General features: G+C 40.2%; 4 protein-coding genes across 4 annotated transcripts; all 4 read left to right on the top strand.

The window, feature by feature from the left end:
* Nucleotides 1–1,263: 1,263 nt before the first annotated feature.
* LOC115355862 (trace amine-associated receptor 1-like) lies at nucleotides 1,264–2,184 on the top strand. Its single transcript, XM_030046787.1, has 2 exons — nucleotides 1,264–1,507; nucleotides 1,580–2,184. The coding sequence occupies exons 1-2, from the start codon at nucleotides 1,264–1,266 to the stop codon at nucleotides 2,182–2,184; spliced, it is 849 nt and encodes a 282-aa protein (XP_029902647.1).
* A 5,002-nt stretch (nucleotides 2,185–7,186) lies between these two features.
* Nucleotides 7,187–8,092, top strand: LOC115355861 (trace amine-associated receptor 1-like). Its single transcript, XM_030046786.1, has 2 exons — nucleotides 7,187–7,415; nucleotides 7,488–8,092. Exons 1-2 carry the CDS (start codon nucleotides 7,187–7,189, stop codon nucleotides 8,090–8,092), a joined length of 834 nt encoding a protein of 277 aa, XP_029902646.1.
* A 4,398-nt stretch (nucleotides 8,093–12,490) lies between these two features.
* Nucleotides 12,491–13,423, top strand: LOC115355860 (trace amine-associated receptor 1-like). Its single transcript, XM_030046785.1, has 2 exons — nucleotides 12,491–12,719; nucleotides 12,792–13,423. Exons 1-2 carry the CDS (start codon nucleotides 12,491–12,493, stop codon nucleotides 13,421–13,423), a joined length of 861 nt encoding a protein of 286 aa, XP_029902645.1.
* A 4,572-nt stretch (nucleotides 13,424–17,995) lies between these two features.
* On the top strand, nucleotides 17,996–18,994 carry LOC115356155 (trace amine-associated receptor 1-like). The gene has a single exon (XM_030047207.1). The coding sequence runs from the start codon at nucleotides 17,996–17,998 to the stop codon at nucleotides 18,992–18,994; it is 999 nt and encodes a 332-aa protein (XP_029903067.1).

The raw sequence follows: 18,994 nt of genomic DNA, 5'->3' as shown, positions 1-18,994 counted from the left end.
CATTCGGCAACATACAAATGATCAACGTCATCAAGTGTTTTGATAAGCAGCCAATGTGTAAAATAGCTATACAACAAGCCAGTATGTTATACTTGGATTATACTTAAACTTTGTCTGTGTACTCATCAGTATAAACTAAGTATACTTTTGTTAAGTATATTCCTGATAGTACATTCAAAGTAATCTGAAAAGTATACTTACCTAAGTATTAGTTCACAGAAAGTATACTTAGTTCATAAAAAGTATACTTATAAGTTACTTGAGTATACTACTTTTTGGTAAGGGTATCCACAGCAGTAGTGCACATGTGTGTGCACAAGGCGGACCCAGACCAGAGGGTAAAAGAAGACTGGATTTTAACTACTGTCCATCCCGATCCCACAAAAATATCTCTGTCCTGTCCCTATTCTGGAAGAATGACTCCCATCACATCCCATTACAATGTTACAATGTATTTTTTTCTTTCTTTTAGGGCTAGATCCCTCTATCAATATTGAGACAATATTTTAGGCATGACTAATGTTTTTTCATAGGATGTTTAAACACAAGAGAACAGTCATTAGTAATGTACATATGCTGATCAAATAGAGGCAAATAGCCCAACAGCCACAAACATGTAAGTTCAGAAAATGTCGTCTCTTGACTGTGTTGAAAGGTGATTTCCAGCTGCATTTGGCTGCTACCTGCTTTACAAGTGTTTCTCTGAAGGCCACTCCTTTCCAAGTCAGGACGCTATTTGATAACAACTTTACATGTCTTACAGGCAGCATACAGTTTTGACACCATCAATCTCGACTCTTAGCAACTGGTTCATTGATAAAAGTTCATTACTCATCATGAATTTTCTGTGATCTCATGCAAATCGAATGCATACTTACCCACATGTGATTTGTCGAAACAAGGTTGCATTAATTATGATAATAAGACAGGGACTGATAAATATGAGAGTCAAGTCCAGAGCTTGTTACTCAGTGGGGCAGAGATGACGAGCTCACACCATCATAGATGCCTTAACCATCTGCTGAGTTAACAGGTATGTTATGAAAAAATATGGATCACTGAAATAAACTGAAAATCACTGTACTCCAGAAAACTGATATTGTTGCAGGTCAAACATGGCTATACTGATGGTTCATTTATATCTGAAAACCTTTCTCAGCAGGATAGCAGGAGCCAGAAAGCATGGGAACTGACTTCATTTTCAACAGGACTGATGTTAAGGACATACATCTCTGTTATGAATCAGAAAATGTATCCTGTATAATGGTTATTATCCCTTCAGCAGTACGTGTTTTGTTGTATGTTTTCCTTGGTTCATTATCTGTTCTGACACTTTGTGGAAACCTTCTCATAATCATCTCCGTCATTTACTTCAAACAGCTCCACACTCCAACTAACTACTTGATTCTCTCTCTGGCCATGTCTGACCTCCTTGTGGGGGCTTTAGTGCTGCCATTCATCATAGCATACTCTGTAGACTCTTGTTCATATCTTGCAGATTTAATTTGTAAGATACGGAACAGCTTTGATGTTTCACTAAGTACATCCTCTATTCTGAACTTAAGTTTTATTTCTATTGACAGATATTTTGCAGTGTGTCATCCTCTGAGGTATGAAAGTAAAATTAATATTTGTGCTGCTGTGATCATGATCCTGGTCTGCTGGGGAGTTTCCACCCTGGTTGGAACTGGTGTCATAATTACGGGACTTAATGAAGGAAAATGTGATGGACGCTGTTTTGCATTTAATACCCCAGTTTCAAGCATTACTGGGTGTTTTTTTGCATTTTATCTCCCAGTAGTCATAATACTCAGTACCTACCTAAAGATTTTCCTGGTGGCACAGAAACAGGCACGCAGCATCCAGAACTCAAACTGCCAGAGCGTAAAGTCTGGAGCGTCTGTCAGTAAGACGGAAAGAAAGGCCACCAAAACTCTGGCTATTGTTATGGGAGCTTTTCTGATCTGTTGGACTCCTTTCTTTACTGGTGTGACCTTAAACCCGCTAATTAATTATTCTATTCCAATAACTGTGATTGAAATATTTGCTTTGCTTGGATGGTCAAACTCAGTGCTCAATCCATTTGTTTATGCCTTCTTTTACAGCTGGTTCCGAGTGGCTTTCAGAATGATCATTTCTGGCAAAATATTTCAGGGGAATTTTGCAAACTCAAAACTGCTTTGAATGACTGCACTGATCATGGGCTCTAGTTTCGCAGACCTGGCGAGGCGGGGGCGTAGCGCAGATGCGCTTCGCCAACTGGGTGTGGCCAGGCGGATTTTCCAAGTTTGGCACGCCGTTCTCGGTGGCGCAAGTACTCCGCCGTCCCTCCTACCGGCGCAAGGGAGGAGAGAAGGCATGGAGTGGGTTTGACACAGCCGATTCACATTTAACCAATCAAATGAGCCCCTGTCCTCGCCTTTAAAATGCGCTGCGCGAAGGCGTAATGAAAGTTTACACAGCTGATATGGAGGTCTATTGCCGGCTCCGCTCCGCCTTGCGCGGAAAGTAGACGTGGTTTCAGGAGGCGAGCTTTTGGCGCACCTCGGCGAAGCCTTTTGGCACGAAACTATCACTGCGCCAAGTTGAATCTTTCGGCACCTCGCCCCGCTGCGCCACCACTCCCATCTCCGCGCAAGTCCGTCTGCGAAAGCTCTGCGCGGGGTTCGCCTCACTGCGCCACCCCGCGCTGCGCCGGGAAACTAGAGCCCCATGTATCAACAGTCAGTAATTATGTTTGTTGCAATAGTGACCATTTATTTCCTCTCCACCTCTTGTATATTTATTTATTACTGTGCTATAATGACAAAATTCTCTCCTCTCATGCTATTTTGCAGCTCTAATGTTATTCAAGTTAAGCTGATTTTTTGACACAAAGCAGTTGATCATCTCAAATGTCATGAACTCAACATTCCCATCTACAAACAGAATGGTCTGCCAGCAAAACAATAAGAAACATGTGAGCCACAGCCACTCATTCTGACTGAGCAGTAACTTACTTCTATTGTGTACATAAAAGAAATCATGATTCTCATAATAAAAGTAATTACAGCTCTGACGGAACAGACCTGCTCTCTGTCCACATCGCTGGCTACAGCCGACTACTGTTTAGAGATGAAGAGGCTAAAAAAAATGTTTTACTGACAATAAAACACTGCAGGGGGCTTTGTTATCTGCCAGGCCAGTGTAACTAGACATGTCCCAATTAACTGTCTGGCGAGACCAATGGAAAGGAGTTTTGGAAAAGCTGACTTATACACTCCTCATGTGTAGACAGAGAGAGCAGGCAGGAGTTTGACAACAGGGAACTGAGGAGTTCTCCATCACGGCTTACTGCACTCAACAGTCAAGCGCAGCGAGCTGCTGGATCATGAGCCCTGATAGAAGAAGAAATGATAGAATGACCTCTTTAAGTAGCAGAGTAAATGCTTAATGTGATTCCACACTTAACAGTCGAAATTGTGAAATGCTCTTTTTAAGATGTGTCTACTGTGTTGCCTTGACATGAGAGAAGAGTAACATCATCAGTCAGCTCCTTGTGCTCAAGTCAGTGTGGCAGCACACATCCTGAGTGATCGATGAAAATTACAGGGATGGGAGATACTACACTTTTTTAAATTCAATATGACACCAATACGTTTTGTTACAATTTTGACGATACCTATACGATTACCGATACTGATTATTTCTTTAGAGCTTGTGTGATTTTCATATGACACATACTAACCCTTAATAACAATCTATGCACCAGTGGTATAAAAAGTAATCAAAATTCAAGGTACCACAAGAACAAGATACCTTGTTCGAAACAAAAGTCATCTAAAATATAAAGTTACCCATTACAATATTACTGCTGTAAAAGTCCTCAAGTATATGGTATTAAGTGTGCTTAGTATTCAAAAGTACAAGTAAATCTAGCTTAATAATAAAAAAAAAACCTCTCTTCCCCCCAGATACAAGAGCTTCTGTGTAAAGAGGAAAAAAAAAGTTCATCTTTTTCGTGACACCCACGAGTAAACTGAAGATTAAGAAACAAACAAACAAACAAAAAGCTGTGTTTTAATTTTCAAAAAACTAAACACTTGGTTGCTTAAGCTTTTGGCAAATATTTCAGTATCATAATTAAAATTTACAGCAAATAAAATTCAAAATTGAAGTGACCATTACTTTAAAGAATTCTTGCTTTGAGAAATATGGCCTAGGCCCAACTTGTATGAAATGGATTCGAGCACTCTATCATAAACCCCGTGCCTGTGTTAAAACCAATGGAATTATCTCTGCACCCTTTGAGTTATCAAGGTCCACTAGACAAGTTTGTCCGGTCTCACCTATTATTTTTATTTTAGCGTTGGAACCCCTAGCATGTGCTATCAGAGCAAACCAACAAATATCTGGTATAGATGCATATGGATATGATTTCAAATTAAATATTTATGCTGATGATATATTGCTGACACTTTCCAAACCAGAGGCGTCACTACCACACTTGTTTACGACCATACATACATTTGGTAAACTCTCAGGGTACAGAGTAAATTGGAATAAGAGCGAAGCCACTCCACTCAACTGCATGACTTTTCCAGCACATCTAGCTGCAACCCCAATTGTATGGAGGAAAGAGGGGTTGAAATACCTGGGGATAAACATCATCTCCCCCACCAAGAAGATATTCGAATTGAACGGTTCCAAATTGTTAAAAACTATACGAGAAGACCTCAGTAGATGGTGTACACTCCCAATATCTCTGTGGGGCAGAGCAGAGATAATCAAAATTAATGTTTTCCCTAGGTTATCATTTTTGTTATCCTCAATCCCCCTCAAAATCCCTGACTATTGGTTTAAAGAAATTAAAAGTCTCTTTACAAAATTTCTATGGAGAAATAAGAAACCAAGAATTAGCCTTAGTAAACTAACTTTGAGCAGAGAAAAGGGAGGATTGGGGATACCAGATATATATGACTATTATTTGGCATTCAACGGTAAATACACCATGTCATGGGCATACCATGAACATTGTGTGGTTGGCAGCTGGTTGTGGCTGGAAAAGAATATAATCTATGACTGCAAAAAAGATATATCTCTGTCCTCACTTTGGTATGCTCCTAAGACGAAAACAAACTTCAAGAATGCTATAATTGACTTTTCATGTGAAATAACAAAAATAATACATAAGAAATGTGCAATTAATGGTTTGACATTGCCCTCGTGCCCACTATGGCAGAACCCCCTGTTTAGTGCTGGTGGAAAAATGCTCTCTAATGAGATATGGATAAGCCATAATATAAAGAGCCTCAATCAAATCATAAAGCAAGGAAAAATAATAAGTTTCAACGAGCTCAAAACCAAATTTGCTCTGAATGACACCTGCTTTTTCCAGTATTTACAGTTCAAATCAGTTTTGGAGAAATACAAAACTGGTGATTTGATATTGGCCTTGGAGGGGGAAAGAGATACAAAGTTAAAAGAAATCACTAGAAATAGAGGCACAATATCTAAATTATATAAGTTTATTCACACATCCCCTGCTAGCATCATGAATAAAATCAAATTACAATGGGAACAGGATCTGGGGAAAAACATAACAGCACAACAGTGGTGCGCCATAATGCAGCACCCAAACGCGGCATCTGGATGTGTCAGATACAAACTTATTCAGCTGAAACTCCTACATCGTGTCTATATCACACCACTAAAGCTGAAGAAGATGGATTCAGACACATCTGATGCATGCTGGCATGGCTGTAGAGAAAGAGGAACAATGATGCATATGCTATGGGATTGCCCAGAAGTAAAAAGGTTGTGGGAAGGAGTGCACAATGCATTAAGCAAAATAACAAATGTTAATATATCTGTATCCCCAGAGATCTGTTTGCTGGGGATAGGCGTGGATGGAATCAGATCCTCATCAACCCAGCGTCTCTTTACATTGGCTTTTCTTTCGGTAAAAAGAATCATACTAATGAACTAGAAAGTAAGGAAACCAAATTGTTTTTGCCTGGAGCACTGGCTGGAGGACTTTGTGGAGTTGGTGCAGATGGAGAGGGCTGCTGCATCACTGCAGGGTTTCTGTAGGGATGATGCCATGACTGATATATGGCCCTCCATTCAGAACTATATAAGAAGGAGATACCCTTCCTTTTAATGGCCTCTCCCTAATTTTACAGCTTGTTCCCTTAAAGCGAAAAAAAAAAAAAAAAAAAAAAAAAAAAAGACAGACTTTTGTCCTCTGCCTATCTGTATCACTCTGACATGTTTTGTTTTATCTGGTTTGGTGCGGTTCGTCTTTTGTCTTTGTCTAGATTAGTGTCAGTATTGCGTGGTGGTATTGTTTGCCTTGTATGTCTCTGAAATATGAATTAAAAAAATAATAATAATTCTAATAATTCTAATAATAATAATTCTTGCTATCAATATTGTGACAATAGTGTCGGGATGACTAATGTCTTTTCATAGGATGTTTAAACACAAGAGAACAGTCATTAGTAATGTGCATATGCTGATCAAATAGAGGCAAATAGCTCAACAGCCACAAACATGTAAGTTCAGAAAATGTCGTCTCTTCACTGTGTTGAAAGGTGATTTCCAGCTGCATTTGGCTGCTACCTGCTTTACAAGTGTTTCTCTGAAGGCCACTCCTTTCCAAGTCAGGACGCTATTTGATAACAACTTTACACGTCTTACAGGCAGTATAAATTTTGACATCATCAATCTCGACTCTTAGCAACTGGTTCAGTGATAAAAGTTCCTCATTACTCATCATGAATTTTGTTATGATCTCATGCAAATCAAATGCATACTTAACCACATGTGATTTGTCAAAACAAGGTTGCATTAATTATGATAATAAGAGAGGAACTGATAAATATAAGAGTCAAGTCCAGAGCTTGTCACTCAGTGGGGCAGAGATGAAGAGCTCACACCATCATAGATGCATTAACCATCTGCTGGTTTAACAGGTATGTTATGAAAAATTATACATCACTGAAATAAACTGAAAATCACTGTACTCCAGAAAACTGATATTGTTGCAGGTCAAACATGACTATACTGATGGTTCATTTATATCTGAAAACCTTTCTCAGCAGGATTGCAGGAGCCAGAGAGCATGGGAACTGACTTCATTTTCAACAGGACTGATGTTAAGGACATAAATCTGTGTTATCAATCAGAGAATGTATCTTGTATAATGGTTATTATCCCTTCAGCAGTACGTGTTTTGTTGAATGTTTTTATTGGCTCATTATCTGTTCTAACACTGTGTGGAAACCTACTTGTAATCATCTCCATCATTTACTTCAAACAACTTCACACTCCAACTAACTACCTGATTCTCTCTCTGGCTATGTCCGACCTCTTTATGGGGGCTTTAGTGTTGCCGTCTGTAGATTCTTGTTCATATCTTGGAGATTTAATTTGTAAGATGGGACGCAGCCTTGATGTTTTCCTAGGTACATCTTCTATTCTGAACTTATGTTTTATTTCGATTGACCGATATTTTGCAGTGTGTCATCCTCTGAGGTATGAAAATAAAATAAATGTTCGTGCTGCTGTGATCATGATCCTGGTCACCTGGGGAGTTTCTGCCCTGGTTGGAATTGGTGTCATAATTACAGGACTTAATGAAGGAAAATGTGAAGGGCGCTGTTTTTCATTTAATATTGATATTTCAGGCATCACTGGATGTGTTCTCTCATTTTACCTCCCAGCAGTTATAATGCTCAGTATCTACCTAAAGATCTTCCTGGTGGCACAGAAACAGGCACGCAGTATCCAGAACTCAAACTGTCAGAGAGTAAAGTCTCAAGCGTCTGTCAGTAAGATGGAGAGAAAGGCCACCAAAACTCTGGCTATTGTTATGGGAGCTTTTCTGATCTGTTGGACTCCTTTCTTTACCGGTATGACCTTAAACCCGCTAATTAATTATTCAATTCCAGTAACTGTGATTGAAATATTTAGTTTGCTTGGATGGTCAAACTCAGTGCTCAATCCATTTGTTTATGCCTTCTTTTACAGCTGGTTCCGAGTGGCTTTCAGAATGATCCTTTCTGGCAAAATATTTCAGGGGAATTTTGCAAACTCAAAACTGCTTTGAATGACTGCACTGGTCATGTATCAACAGTCAGTAATTATGTTTGTTGCAATAGTGACCATTTATTTCCTCTCCACCTCTTGTATATTTATTTATTACTGTGCTATAGTGACAAAACTCTTGCCTGTCTCGCTATGTTGCAGCACTAATGTTATTCAAATTAAGCTGATTTTTTGACACAAAGCAGCTGATCATCTCAGATCAACTGCTCTCAACATTCCCATCCACAAACAGAATGGTCTGCCAGCAAAAAAAAAAAAAAAAAAAAATGAAACATGTGAGCCACAGCCACTCATTTTGACTGAGCAGTAAGTTACGTCTATTGTGTACATAAAAGAAATCATGATTCTCATAATAAAAGTAATTACAGCTCTGACCGAACAGACCTGCTCTCTGTCCACATCGCTGGCTACAGCCGACTACTGTTTAGAGATGAAGAGGCTAAAAAAAATGTTTTACTGACAATAAAACACTGCAGGGGGCTTTGTTATCTGCCAGGCCAGTGTAACTAGACATGTCCCAATTAACTGTCTGGCGAGACCAATGGAAAGGAGTTTTGGAAAAGCTGACTTATACACTCCTCATGTGTAGACAGAGAGAGCAGGCAGGAGTTTGACAACAGGGAACTGAGGAGTTCTCCATCACGGCTTACTGCACTCAACAGTCAAGCGCAGCGAGCTGCTGGATCATGAGCCCTGATAAAAGAAGAAAATGTGATAAAATGACCTCTTTAAGTAGCAGAGTAAATGCTTAATGTGATGTGTGACACTTTACAGCCGAAATTTTGAAATGCTCTTTTTAAGATGTGTCTACTGTGTTGCCTTGACATGAGAGAAGAGTAACATCATCAGTCAGCTCCTTGTGCTCAAGTCAGTGTGGCAGCACACATCCTGAGTGATAGATGAAAATTACAGTGATGGGAGATACTACACTTTTTTAAATTCGATATGACACCAATACGTTTTGTTACAATTTTGACGATACCGATACAATTACCGATACTGATTATTTCTTTAGAGCTTGTGTGATTTTCATATGACACATACTAACCCTTAATAACAATCTATGCACCAGTGGTATAAAAAGTAATCAAAATTCAAGGTACCACAAGAACAAGATACCTTGTTCGAAACAAAAGTCATCTAAAATATAAAGTTACCCATTACAATATTACTGCTATAAAAGTCCTCAAGTATATAGTATTAAGTGTGCTTAGTATTCAAAAGTACAAGTAAATCTAGCTTAATAAAAAAAAAAAACTCTCTTCCCCCCAGATACTTATTGAAACGAGCTTCTGTGTAAAGAGGAAAAAAAAGTTCATCTTTTTCGTGACACCCACGAGTAAACTGAAGATTAAGAAACAAACAAACAAAAAGCTGTGTTTTAACTTTCAAAAAACTAAACACTTGGTTGCTCAAGCTTTTGGCAAATATTTCAGTATCATAATTAAAATTTACAGCAAATAAAATTCAAAATTGAAGTGACCATTACTTTAAAGAATTCTTGCTAAATTTGTTAATCATCAGTAACATTGACAAGATGGAAATCTGCAAGATGGCTTTTCCAAAAGCCAACTTCTCCTGAATATAGCATAGCCTCTTGTACATTCTACAATTACATTTTTTTTTTTTTTTCAGACAAATCTCAAGACATGTTTCATAAAATGCCCATTTAAAATGGACTGTTGGATTGATGAAAACTAGCAAAAGGCATTAAAGGTGAGTTTCTCCTCACTAAAGCTTGCCATAAGGTTGGTCATAAATGAGCATCAAGAGACAAGCAGAGACACAACAAACTGCAGCCAACCCCCATTGCTGACTACTTCCTAGTCTTCTTACATATAGCTCAGTGCCCAGATCTACAGAGTCCACACTAGTTAGCCAATAGTCGTTGGAAAAAGCAGATTATCCAGAATGGATCTGGCGGCTCACCTTTGATGTTTTTAATGAGTAACCAAGGCAGTCAGTCACTTCTGCGTCATTGGTTTACACCACTGCTTGACACCAAGTTTTGAGTAAATCCGTTCAGAGCGTTATGTGTAATCCTGCTGAGACACAGACACGGCAAAAACATCAATATTTTGTATTTATTTTGTATTTATTTAATATTTAATAATATCAATATTTTTTAAAGGAATCAATACCAAATGAGTAGCTTGTGAGTATCGATCTGTCTATATCGAGCATATTACTGTGCTCATACTTTATTTTGCCTCTCAACTCATATAATGTTTAGGTTGCAAGTGGCCTCTGTTTTGTTCATGTATGGTAAAATAGTAGCCGTACAACTGGGCTTTGTAAGTTTAATGTGTAGAAATAAACGACAACCCTCGTGGAAACCCAGCCATTGTGTGGACATGAGTGTTTGTCTATCTTCTTCCTCCATGCTGTCCAAGCTACCTTAATCAAGATACACAGACCAAAACTGTTACCACACTCACAAACATGAAGGGCTCTAGTTTTGCAGACCAGGCGAGGCGGGGGCGTAGCGCAGATGCGCTTCGCCAACTGGGTGTGGTCAGGCGGATTTTCCAAGTTTGGCACGCCGTTCTCGGTGGCGCAAGTACTCCGCCGTCCCTCCTACCGGCAGAGGGGAGGAGAGAAGGCGTGGAGTGGGTTTGACACAGCCGATTCACATGTAACCAATCAAATGAGCCCCTGTCCTTGCCTTTAAAATGCGCTGCGTGAAGGCGTAATGAAAGTTTACACAGCTGACATGGAGGTCTATTGCCGCAGGCGGAGCGGAGCTCAGGAGACAGGCGCGGAGCGGAGACCGGCGAGCAGTGCGGACACGTCACCAAAACCTCACAGGCAGGCTTCCGGAATGTCAGACACATGAACAATGCAATAAATACCGAAAAAAACACTATTCAATGCTACGATTACAATCAGCACATACATATATCTCCATATCAACTGTCCCGTCACAATTGATGTCAGATCAAAGGAGATTGGCACCGTTTGTGCTGATTGTGAGGTTTTGGTGATGTGCGCCAGGCAGCCAAACTTCCACTGCGCCAGCCCTGCTCCGCCTTGCGCTGAAAGTAGACGTGGTTTCAGATGGCAAGCTTTTGGCGCACCTCGGCGAAGCCTTTTGGCACGAAACTGTCACTGCGCCAAGCCGAATCTGTCGGCACCTCCCCCCGCTGCGCCACCACTCCCATCTCGGCGATCCTCCGCCTGCGAAACTTGGAAACTGTCCACCTCTGCTGTTTCGCCGGTCGAAACTAGCTCTGCGCGGGGTTCGCCTCACTGCACCACCCCGCGCTGCGCCGGGAAACTAAAGCCCGAAGAGTCATGGATTATCTCAAGAAATTTATTGGCAAATACTACCGAAATAAGTCAAAATGCATCGTATAGCTAGGGTAAGTACTTTGCACAGTGAGCTGAGTTTCATTGAAAATTTGAACTCAAACAGCTCAGACAGCACCCACGTGATATTCAGTACCTTCTCCAAAGTCGCTCACAGACCAGAGGGTAACAGACTGGATTTTAACTACTGTTCATCCCACTCCCACAAAAATATCTCTTTCCCGTCCCTACTCTGGAAGAATGACTCCCATCTCATCCCATTACAATGTTACAGTGTTCTTTCTTTCTTTCTTTTAGGGCTAGATCCCTCTATCGATATTGTGACAATATTGTAGGGATGACTAATGTTTTTTCATAGGATGTTTAAACACAAGAGAACAGTCATTAGTAATGTGCATATGCTGACCAAATAGAGGCAAATAGCTCAACAGCCACAAACATGTAAGTTCAGAAAATGTCATCTCTTCACTGTGTTGAAAGGTGATTTCCAGCTGCATTTGGCTGCTACCTGCTTTACAAGTGTTTCTCTGAAGGCCACTCCTTTCCAAGTCAGGACGCTATTTGATAACAACTTTACACGTCTTACAGGCAGTATAAATTTTGACATCATCAATCTCGACTCTTAGCAACTGGTTCAGTGATAAAAGTTCCTCATTACTCATCATGAATTTGCTATGATCTCATGTAAATCAAATGCATACTTAACCACATGTGATTTGTCAAGACAAGGTTGCATTAATTATGATAATAAGACAGGGACTGATAAATATGAGAGTCAAGTCCAGAGCTTGTCACTCAGTGGGGCAGAGATGAAGAGCTCACACCATCATAGATGCATTAACCATCTGCTGAATTAACAGGTATGCTATGAAAAATTATACATCACTGAAATAAACTAAAAATCACTGTACTCCAGAAAATAGATATTGTTGCAGGTCAAACATGACTATACTGATGGGGCATTTAAATCTGAAAACCTTTCTCAGCAGGATAGCAGGAGCCAGAGAGCATGGGAACTGACTTCATTTTCAACAGGACTGATGTTAAGGACATACATCTGTGTTATCAATCAGAGAATGTATCTTGTATAATGGTTATTATCCCTTCAGCAGTACGTGTTTTGTTGTATGTTTTTATTGGCTCATTATCTGTTCTGACACTTTGTGGAAACCTTCTCATAATCATCTCCATCATTTACTTCAAACAGCTCCACACTCCAACTAACTACCTGATTCTCTCTCTGGCTATGTCCGACCTCCTTATGGGGGCTTTAGTGTTGCCGTCTGTAGACTCTTGTTCATATCTTGGAGATTTAATTTGTAACGTGGCACGTGGCCTTGATGTGTCACTAAGTACATCTTCTATTCTGAACTTATGTTTTATTTCTATTGACCGATATTTTGCAGTGTGTCATCCTCTGAGGTATAAAAGTAAAATTAATATTTGCGCTGCTGTGATCATGATCCTGGTCACCTGGGGGGTTTCTGCCCTAGTTGGAATTGGTATCATAATTACAGGACTTAATGAAGGAAAATGTCAAAAAATGAAAAATGAAAAACAGCGCCCTTCGCGCTGTTTTTCATTTAATATTGATATTTCAGGCATCACTGGATGTGTTCTCTCATTTTACCTCCCAGCAGTTATAATGCTCAGTATCTACCTAAAGATTTTCCTGGTGGCACAGAAACAGGCACGCAGCATCCAGAACTCAACCTGTCAGAGCGTAAAGTCTGGAGCGTCTGTCAGTAAGAGGGAGAGAAAGGCCACCAAAACTCTGGCTATTGTTATGGGAGCTTTTCTGATCTGTTGGACTCCTTTCTTTACTGGTATGACCTTAAACCCTTTAATTAATTATTCGATTCCAATAACTGTGATTGAAATATTTGCTTTGCTTGGATGGTCAAACTCAGTGCTCAATCCATTTGTTTATGCCTTCTTTTACAGCTGGTTCCGAGTAGCTTTCAGAATGATCATTTCTGGTAAAATATTTCAGGGGAATTTTGCAAACTCAAAACTGCTTTGATTGACTGCACTGCTCATGTATCAACAGTCAGTAATAATGTTTGTCACAATAGTGACCATTTATTTCCTCTCCACCTCTTGTATATTTATTTATTACTGTGCTGTAGTAACAAAACTCTCGCCTCTCTCACTATGTTGCAGCTCTAATGTTATTCAAGTTAAGCTGATTTTTTGACACAAAGCAGTTGATCGTCTAAGATGTCATGAACACAACATTCCCATCCACAAACAGAATGGTCTGCCAGCAAAAAAAAATATGAAACATGTGAGCCACAGCCACTCATTTTGACTGAGCAGTACGTTACTTCTGTTGTTTACATAAAAGAAAATAATGATTCTCATAATAAAAGCAATTACAGCTCTTATGGAACAGACCTGCTCTCTGCCCACACAGCTGGCTATAGCCGACTAGTGTTTAGATATGTAGAGGCTAAAAAAAAAAAAAAAAACCTTTACTGACAGTAAGACACTGCAGGAGGCTTTGTAATCTGCCAGGTCAGTTGTTTGAGAACAACAAAGTGGACCTCAATACCATTCATGAATCAAGGCGAAACAAGTAGCTTGTGAGTATCAATCTGTCCACATCAAGCATATTATTGCGCTCATACTTTATTTTGCCTCTCAACTCATGTGTAATGTTTAGGTTGCAAGTGGCCTCTGTTTTGTTCATGTATGATAAAACAGTAGACGTACAACTGGGCTTTGTACGTTTAATGTGTAGAAATAAACAACAAGCATAATCTCAAGCATTTTATTGGCGCATATTACCAAAATAAGTCACAATGCATTGTAAACCTAGGGTAAGTACTTTGCACAGTGGGCAGAGTTTCATTGAAAATTTGAACTCAACTCTAGTGCTTACAGTAAAAAATAAAGTACAAGGATCACACCATGCCTACCTTAGTTGAATATCAATCCAAGCATGGCATCTAATGCTGTTTTTTGATGTGTTGTTGAGATACATTTTGCATGACTATATAGAAGCAACAGTCTCACTCTCATTATGGTGACAAAAAAATGCCTCTTGGAAGAAAGCAATGAGAAGTCAAAGGCTCAGGCAATACAAACTTGGTACATTTTAATATAATGACTCTGTTGTCTGTATTTTTTAATTAACTTTACTCCCTTGTTTTTTTAAATAAAAGAATGAACTAGTGGTTTCTCCATTAAGATAAAGAATGAAATGGTATAGTTTTTAGTATTTATCTTGTTTTAGCTTTTATACCCTTTAAATCAGTTTTTGATAAACCATGGATTACATTAAATGAAATATAACACAACCAAAATTTTTTGAATGTAATATGACAACATTTAGTTTGAATTTAGTTAAGGTACACAAAACAATATTACTTCAGATCACTCAAAAATAAATGCAAAAAGGAAATAAGTCTCTGTTACTCTGCATATCTCACCTTTAACATCACAAATGTATAGTCTCTTTATCATAAAATAATAATTAAAAAGACAATATACCTGCAGACCCACACTCTCACACAGTTTGCAGATAACCCAAAAGGTAACCCAAACACGCACTGTGTGCCTGAGATGGAGCTCGAGAGAATGGAGGCCTAAAAACTGTAATGGCCTCTTCTCTTGTAGACACAAACAGATAAAATACATATGCATGCATTTCAATCAGTACTCACAAATTCAGGGAATACACTCAATCAGAGGGGTAGTTGGGATGAAACTGAGTGATGGTCGATCGGCAGAATGGCAGAGGGCAAAAGAAAAACAGCAGCGGGCAGGAAAACAGCAGTGGCAGTCTGCCGTAGCACACAATGCAACATTTATCGTTTTGCACTACAACACTTGGTCACAGTACACTAAAACACTACAAAACCTCTTATGTACCTCCTTACAGGTCACACTAGTCCAAAACCTGTTGTGTTATTGATTATGACGTTTCATTTTTATGTGACTGGTGGAGAGAGTGAGAGACTGGATTGGATTTGGAGGCTAAACTTTCAGTGACAGACAGACAACCAGCTGTGCGAGCGCAGAGCAAACAAGTTAGAGAGAGTTGCAGCAGTATCCCGCTGTGCTGGCAGACTTGGCAGAGTCATAAATCAGACAGTGACAGAGTGGCCAATTTCTCCACCAATTTAGCCATTCAATCTACAAGCCCACTGAAGTCTTCAAAGCATCACAATCCAGTTCCGCTGGCCCTGGAGGACAAGAGGTGAGTCGGAAACTCAGAATGATGTTATGTAGGCTCAGGGGTTAGAATAAAATCTCTAATTTATACAGCGCTTTTCTGAGTACCCAAAGACACTTTACAACAGAGAAGTAGAGAACGGAGAAATTAATAGCCTACTTTTATGTTTTATGAACAACTGAACATTTGAAGCTTCCTTTCGCCAACTATTATGTCCGTTCTCTCACTGCTACTAGAATTTGAGCCACCGGCGCTGCTAAATAATGGCGAATTTGGCTATTTTTTTTTTTTTTTTCGGGCTTTATCAGGCTGTCGGGACTAAAGTTCGGCTAATTAGTCGGGTAGGGTAGGGCCTCGGGCTGGCCACTCGCAACACCCAATGTGAACACTTTAAGCACACATACCTGAGTTGCTGCGCACAGTTCCTACTGACAAAAAAGACATTGGCCTGAACATTTACCAGAACTGCAGAGGTTGGAGCGAGTCGGGTCACAGGTATAGCCTATCACAACAATAGCCGCCCGACGCTGTTGGCCTTTGTGCTAGACTTTTTTCCCTTTCTTTTTCTTTTTCTTTTGCTCCTTCTTTGTCTTGTGGCCCAGCCCACCAGCCCATTGGCCCACCGGGGAAATCCCTGGTTTCCCCGTACACCAGTCCGCCCTTGCTGCCCCTTGCAGGAGTACAAGAGTTAATGCAGGAACTCACCCAAACCCACATCATGAGCCCAGATCAACATCCTGAACATTTACCAGATGTTGACAGTAAAGCAGGAGAGTATTTAACAAGATGGTAAAATCAGTAGCGGTTTTAGGCACGGGCGAAGCGGGCAGCCGCCCGGGGCGGCATATTTTCATGTCACGTGGGGGGCGGCATGAGCGCAAAAAAAAAAAAAAAAAAAATCATCCTCGCTGCAAAGCAGTTTTCTATTACCGTATTCATCTGAATATAAGACAATATTTTTTCCACTGAAAATGCCCTGAAAAAACGCCCTCGTCTAATATTGGGGTCTAAGCAAATACACATGTAGGCCTATTGTGCTTGCATATAAACCAGTAGGTAGGCTCGCCTGATGCCGCAATTACCGGCGAATGGCCGCATTGCGCAGTCAATAATCAACCATGTTGTCTGTGTCATTGTCACAGACAACATGGACAGAAATCAACAAAAGTTGATTAATAATGAGAGGATGGCAGTATGTGTGTGCTGCTCACCTGTCAGATCCGGCAGACCTTCCCGGGTGGGCGCGGCACCTGTAAGCATCAAGCCGGTGCCACGGCCGGCCCACCTGATGCTGACCGGTGGCTTTTTTATATGGACAAGATTTTGTCCATATAAAAAGTATTTTTCCAAAAAAAGGTATTTGTGCAGGTGTTGGCGCCCCTGCTTTGGGAGGGGCACGTGTAGCCGCCAGAGGGGCACCGGTAGCAGCCGTTATTGCTTGGAAGTTCTTGCTCCGCGCGCGCGCGCGACTAGAACGGAAGGGCGCAAGGCAGTAATTTCGCCCAGGGCGGCAACATGGGCAGAACCGCCACTGGGTAAAATGATATCTCTGAGAAATAAAGTCCAAGTGGATTAAGTTCTCTTTTGCTGCAATCCCACTGGGGATGCTTACTTTGGACAGCAGGGTGTGTGTGTTCAGGATTTTTAGGAGCGGCATGCGTGTTTGAGTAGTAAGGCAACACTGGGAAAATGCAGGAAGTACAACACATTTGCACTATTTTTCCCAGGGGGTGGCTACTGATTCCAACGGATTGCAAATGATTGTGGACTGAAAACCTCACACATCCCAAGCACTGTATTTGATAACTACTTTACACGTCTTACAAACAGCATCCAGTTTTGACACCGTCATCTTAACTCTTCACACCTTGTTCAAAACCTCAGACTTCGGATTAATTTGGTTTTGTCTTTTGAAAGATGATGTTAAGCAAAATATCAAGAGTAGGGAATTAAAATTTTATGCATCATGAGAAAAACTAATCTAAAATAACTGGTAATGATAATTTAGAAAGCTGTGGAACCCTTAACTGGCTTAGGCACATGTCTGATAAAAGTTCCTCATTACTCATCATAAATTTACTGTGATCTCATACATGCCAAATACATGTTACCCACATGTGATTTGTCAAAACAAGGTTGCATTAATTAAGGTAGTAAGACAGGGACTGATAAATATGAGAGTCAAGTCCAGAGCTTGTTATTCGGTGGGGCAGAGATGAAGAGCTCACACCATCATAGATGCCTTAACCATCTGCTGAGTTAACAGGTTTGTTATGAAAAAATATGGATCATTGAAATAAACTGAAAATCACTGTACTCCAGAAAACTGATATTGTTGCAGTTGAAACATGACTATACTGATGGTTCATTTGAATCTGAAAACCTTTCTCAGCAGGATAGCAGGAGCCAGAAAGCATGGGAGCTGAATTCATTTTCAACAGGACTGATGTGGACATACATCTGTGTTATCAATCAGAAAATGTATCCTGTATAATGGCAGTTATCCCCTCAACAATGCGTGTTTTGTTGTATGTTTTCCTTGGCTCATTATCTGTTCTGACACTTTGTGGAAACCTTCTCATAATCATCTCCATCATTTACTTCAAACAACTTCACACTCCAACTAACTACCTGATTCTCTCTCTGGCTATGTCTGACCTCCTTCTAGGGGCTTTAGTGTTGCCATTCATCATAGCACTCTCTGTAGACTCTTGCTCATATCTTGGAGACTTAATTTGTAACATGGAACGCAGCCTTGATGTTTCACTAAGCACATCTTCTATTCTGAACTTAAGTTTTATTTCGATTGACAGATATTTTGCAGTGTGTCATCCTCTGAGGTATGAAAGCAAAATTAATGTTCGTGCTGCTGTGATGATGATCCTGGTCTGCTGGGGAGTTTCCGCTCTGGTTGGAATTGGCATGGTAGTTGTGGGGCTTAATGAAGGAAAATGTGAAGGGCGCTGTTTTGCATTTAATATTCCAGTTTCAAGCATCACTGGATGTGTTCTCTCATTTTACCTCCCAGTAGTCATAATACTCATTACCTACCTAAAGATTTTCCTGGTGGCACAGAAACAGGCACGCAGCATCCAGAACTCAAACTGTCAGAGCATAAAGTCTGGATCGTCTGTCAGTAAGAGGGAGGGAAAAGCCACCAAAACTCTGGCTATTGTTATGGGAGCTTTTCTGATCTGTTGGGCTCCTTTCTTTACTGCTTTGACCTTAAACCCGCTAATTAATTATTCAATTCCAATAACTGTGATGGAAATACTGACTTTGCTTGGGTGGTCAAATTCAGTGCTCAATCCATTTGTTTATGCCTTCTTTTACAGATGGTTCCGAGTGGCTTTCAGAATGATCATTTCTGGTAAAATATTTGTAGGTGATTTTGCAAACTCAAAACTGCTCTGA

Source organism: Myripristis murdjan, chromosome 24 (genome assembly GCF_902150065.1).
Source record: "Myripristis murdjan chromosome 24, fMyrMur1.1, whole genome shotgun sequence".
In the NCBI taxonomy this organism is placed as follows: Eukaryota; Metazoa; Chordata; class Actinopteri; order Holocentriformes; family Holocentridae; genus Myripristis; species Myripristis murdjan.
Note: the sequence above shows the minus strand (reverse complement) of the source record. Positions and strands in the feature narration are given on the sequence as shown.

What these genes read in the sequence shown, in the direction of transcription:
- LOC115355862 (XM_030046787.1), top strand. Translation starts at nt 1,264, where the DNA reads ATGGTTATTATCCCTTCAGCAGTACGTGTTTTGTTGTATGTTTTCCTT. An exon ending in ATATCTTGCAGATTTAATTT is followed by an intron (nt 1,508 to 1,579) that starts GTAAGATACGGA and finishes TTATTTCTATTG; the next exon opens with ACAGATATTTTGCAGTGTGT.
- LOC115355861 (XM_030046786.1), top strand. Translation starts at nt 7,187, where the DNA reads ATGGTTATTATCCCTTCAGCAGTACGTGTTTTGTTGAATGTTTTTATT. An exon ending in ATATCTTGGAGATTTAATTT is followed by an intron (nt 7,416 to 7,487) that starts GTAAGATGGGAC and finishes TTATTTCGATTG; the next exon opens with ACCGATATTTTGCAGTGTGT.
- LOC115355860 (XM_030046785.1), top strand. Translation starts at nt 12,491, where the DNA reads ATGGTTATTATCCCTTCAGCAGTACGTGTTTTGTTGTATGTTTTTATT. An exon ending in ATATCTTGGAGATTTAATTT is followed by an intron (nt 12,720 to 12,791) that starts GTAACGTGGCAC and finishes TTATTTCTATTG; the next exon opens with ACCGATATTTTGCAGTGTGT.
- LOC115356155 (XM_030047207.1), top strand. Translation starts at nt 17,996, where the DNA reads ATGGGAGCTGAATTCATTTTCAACAGGACTGATGTGGACATACATCTG.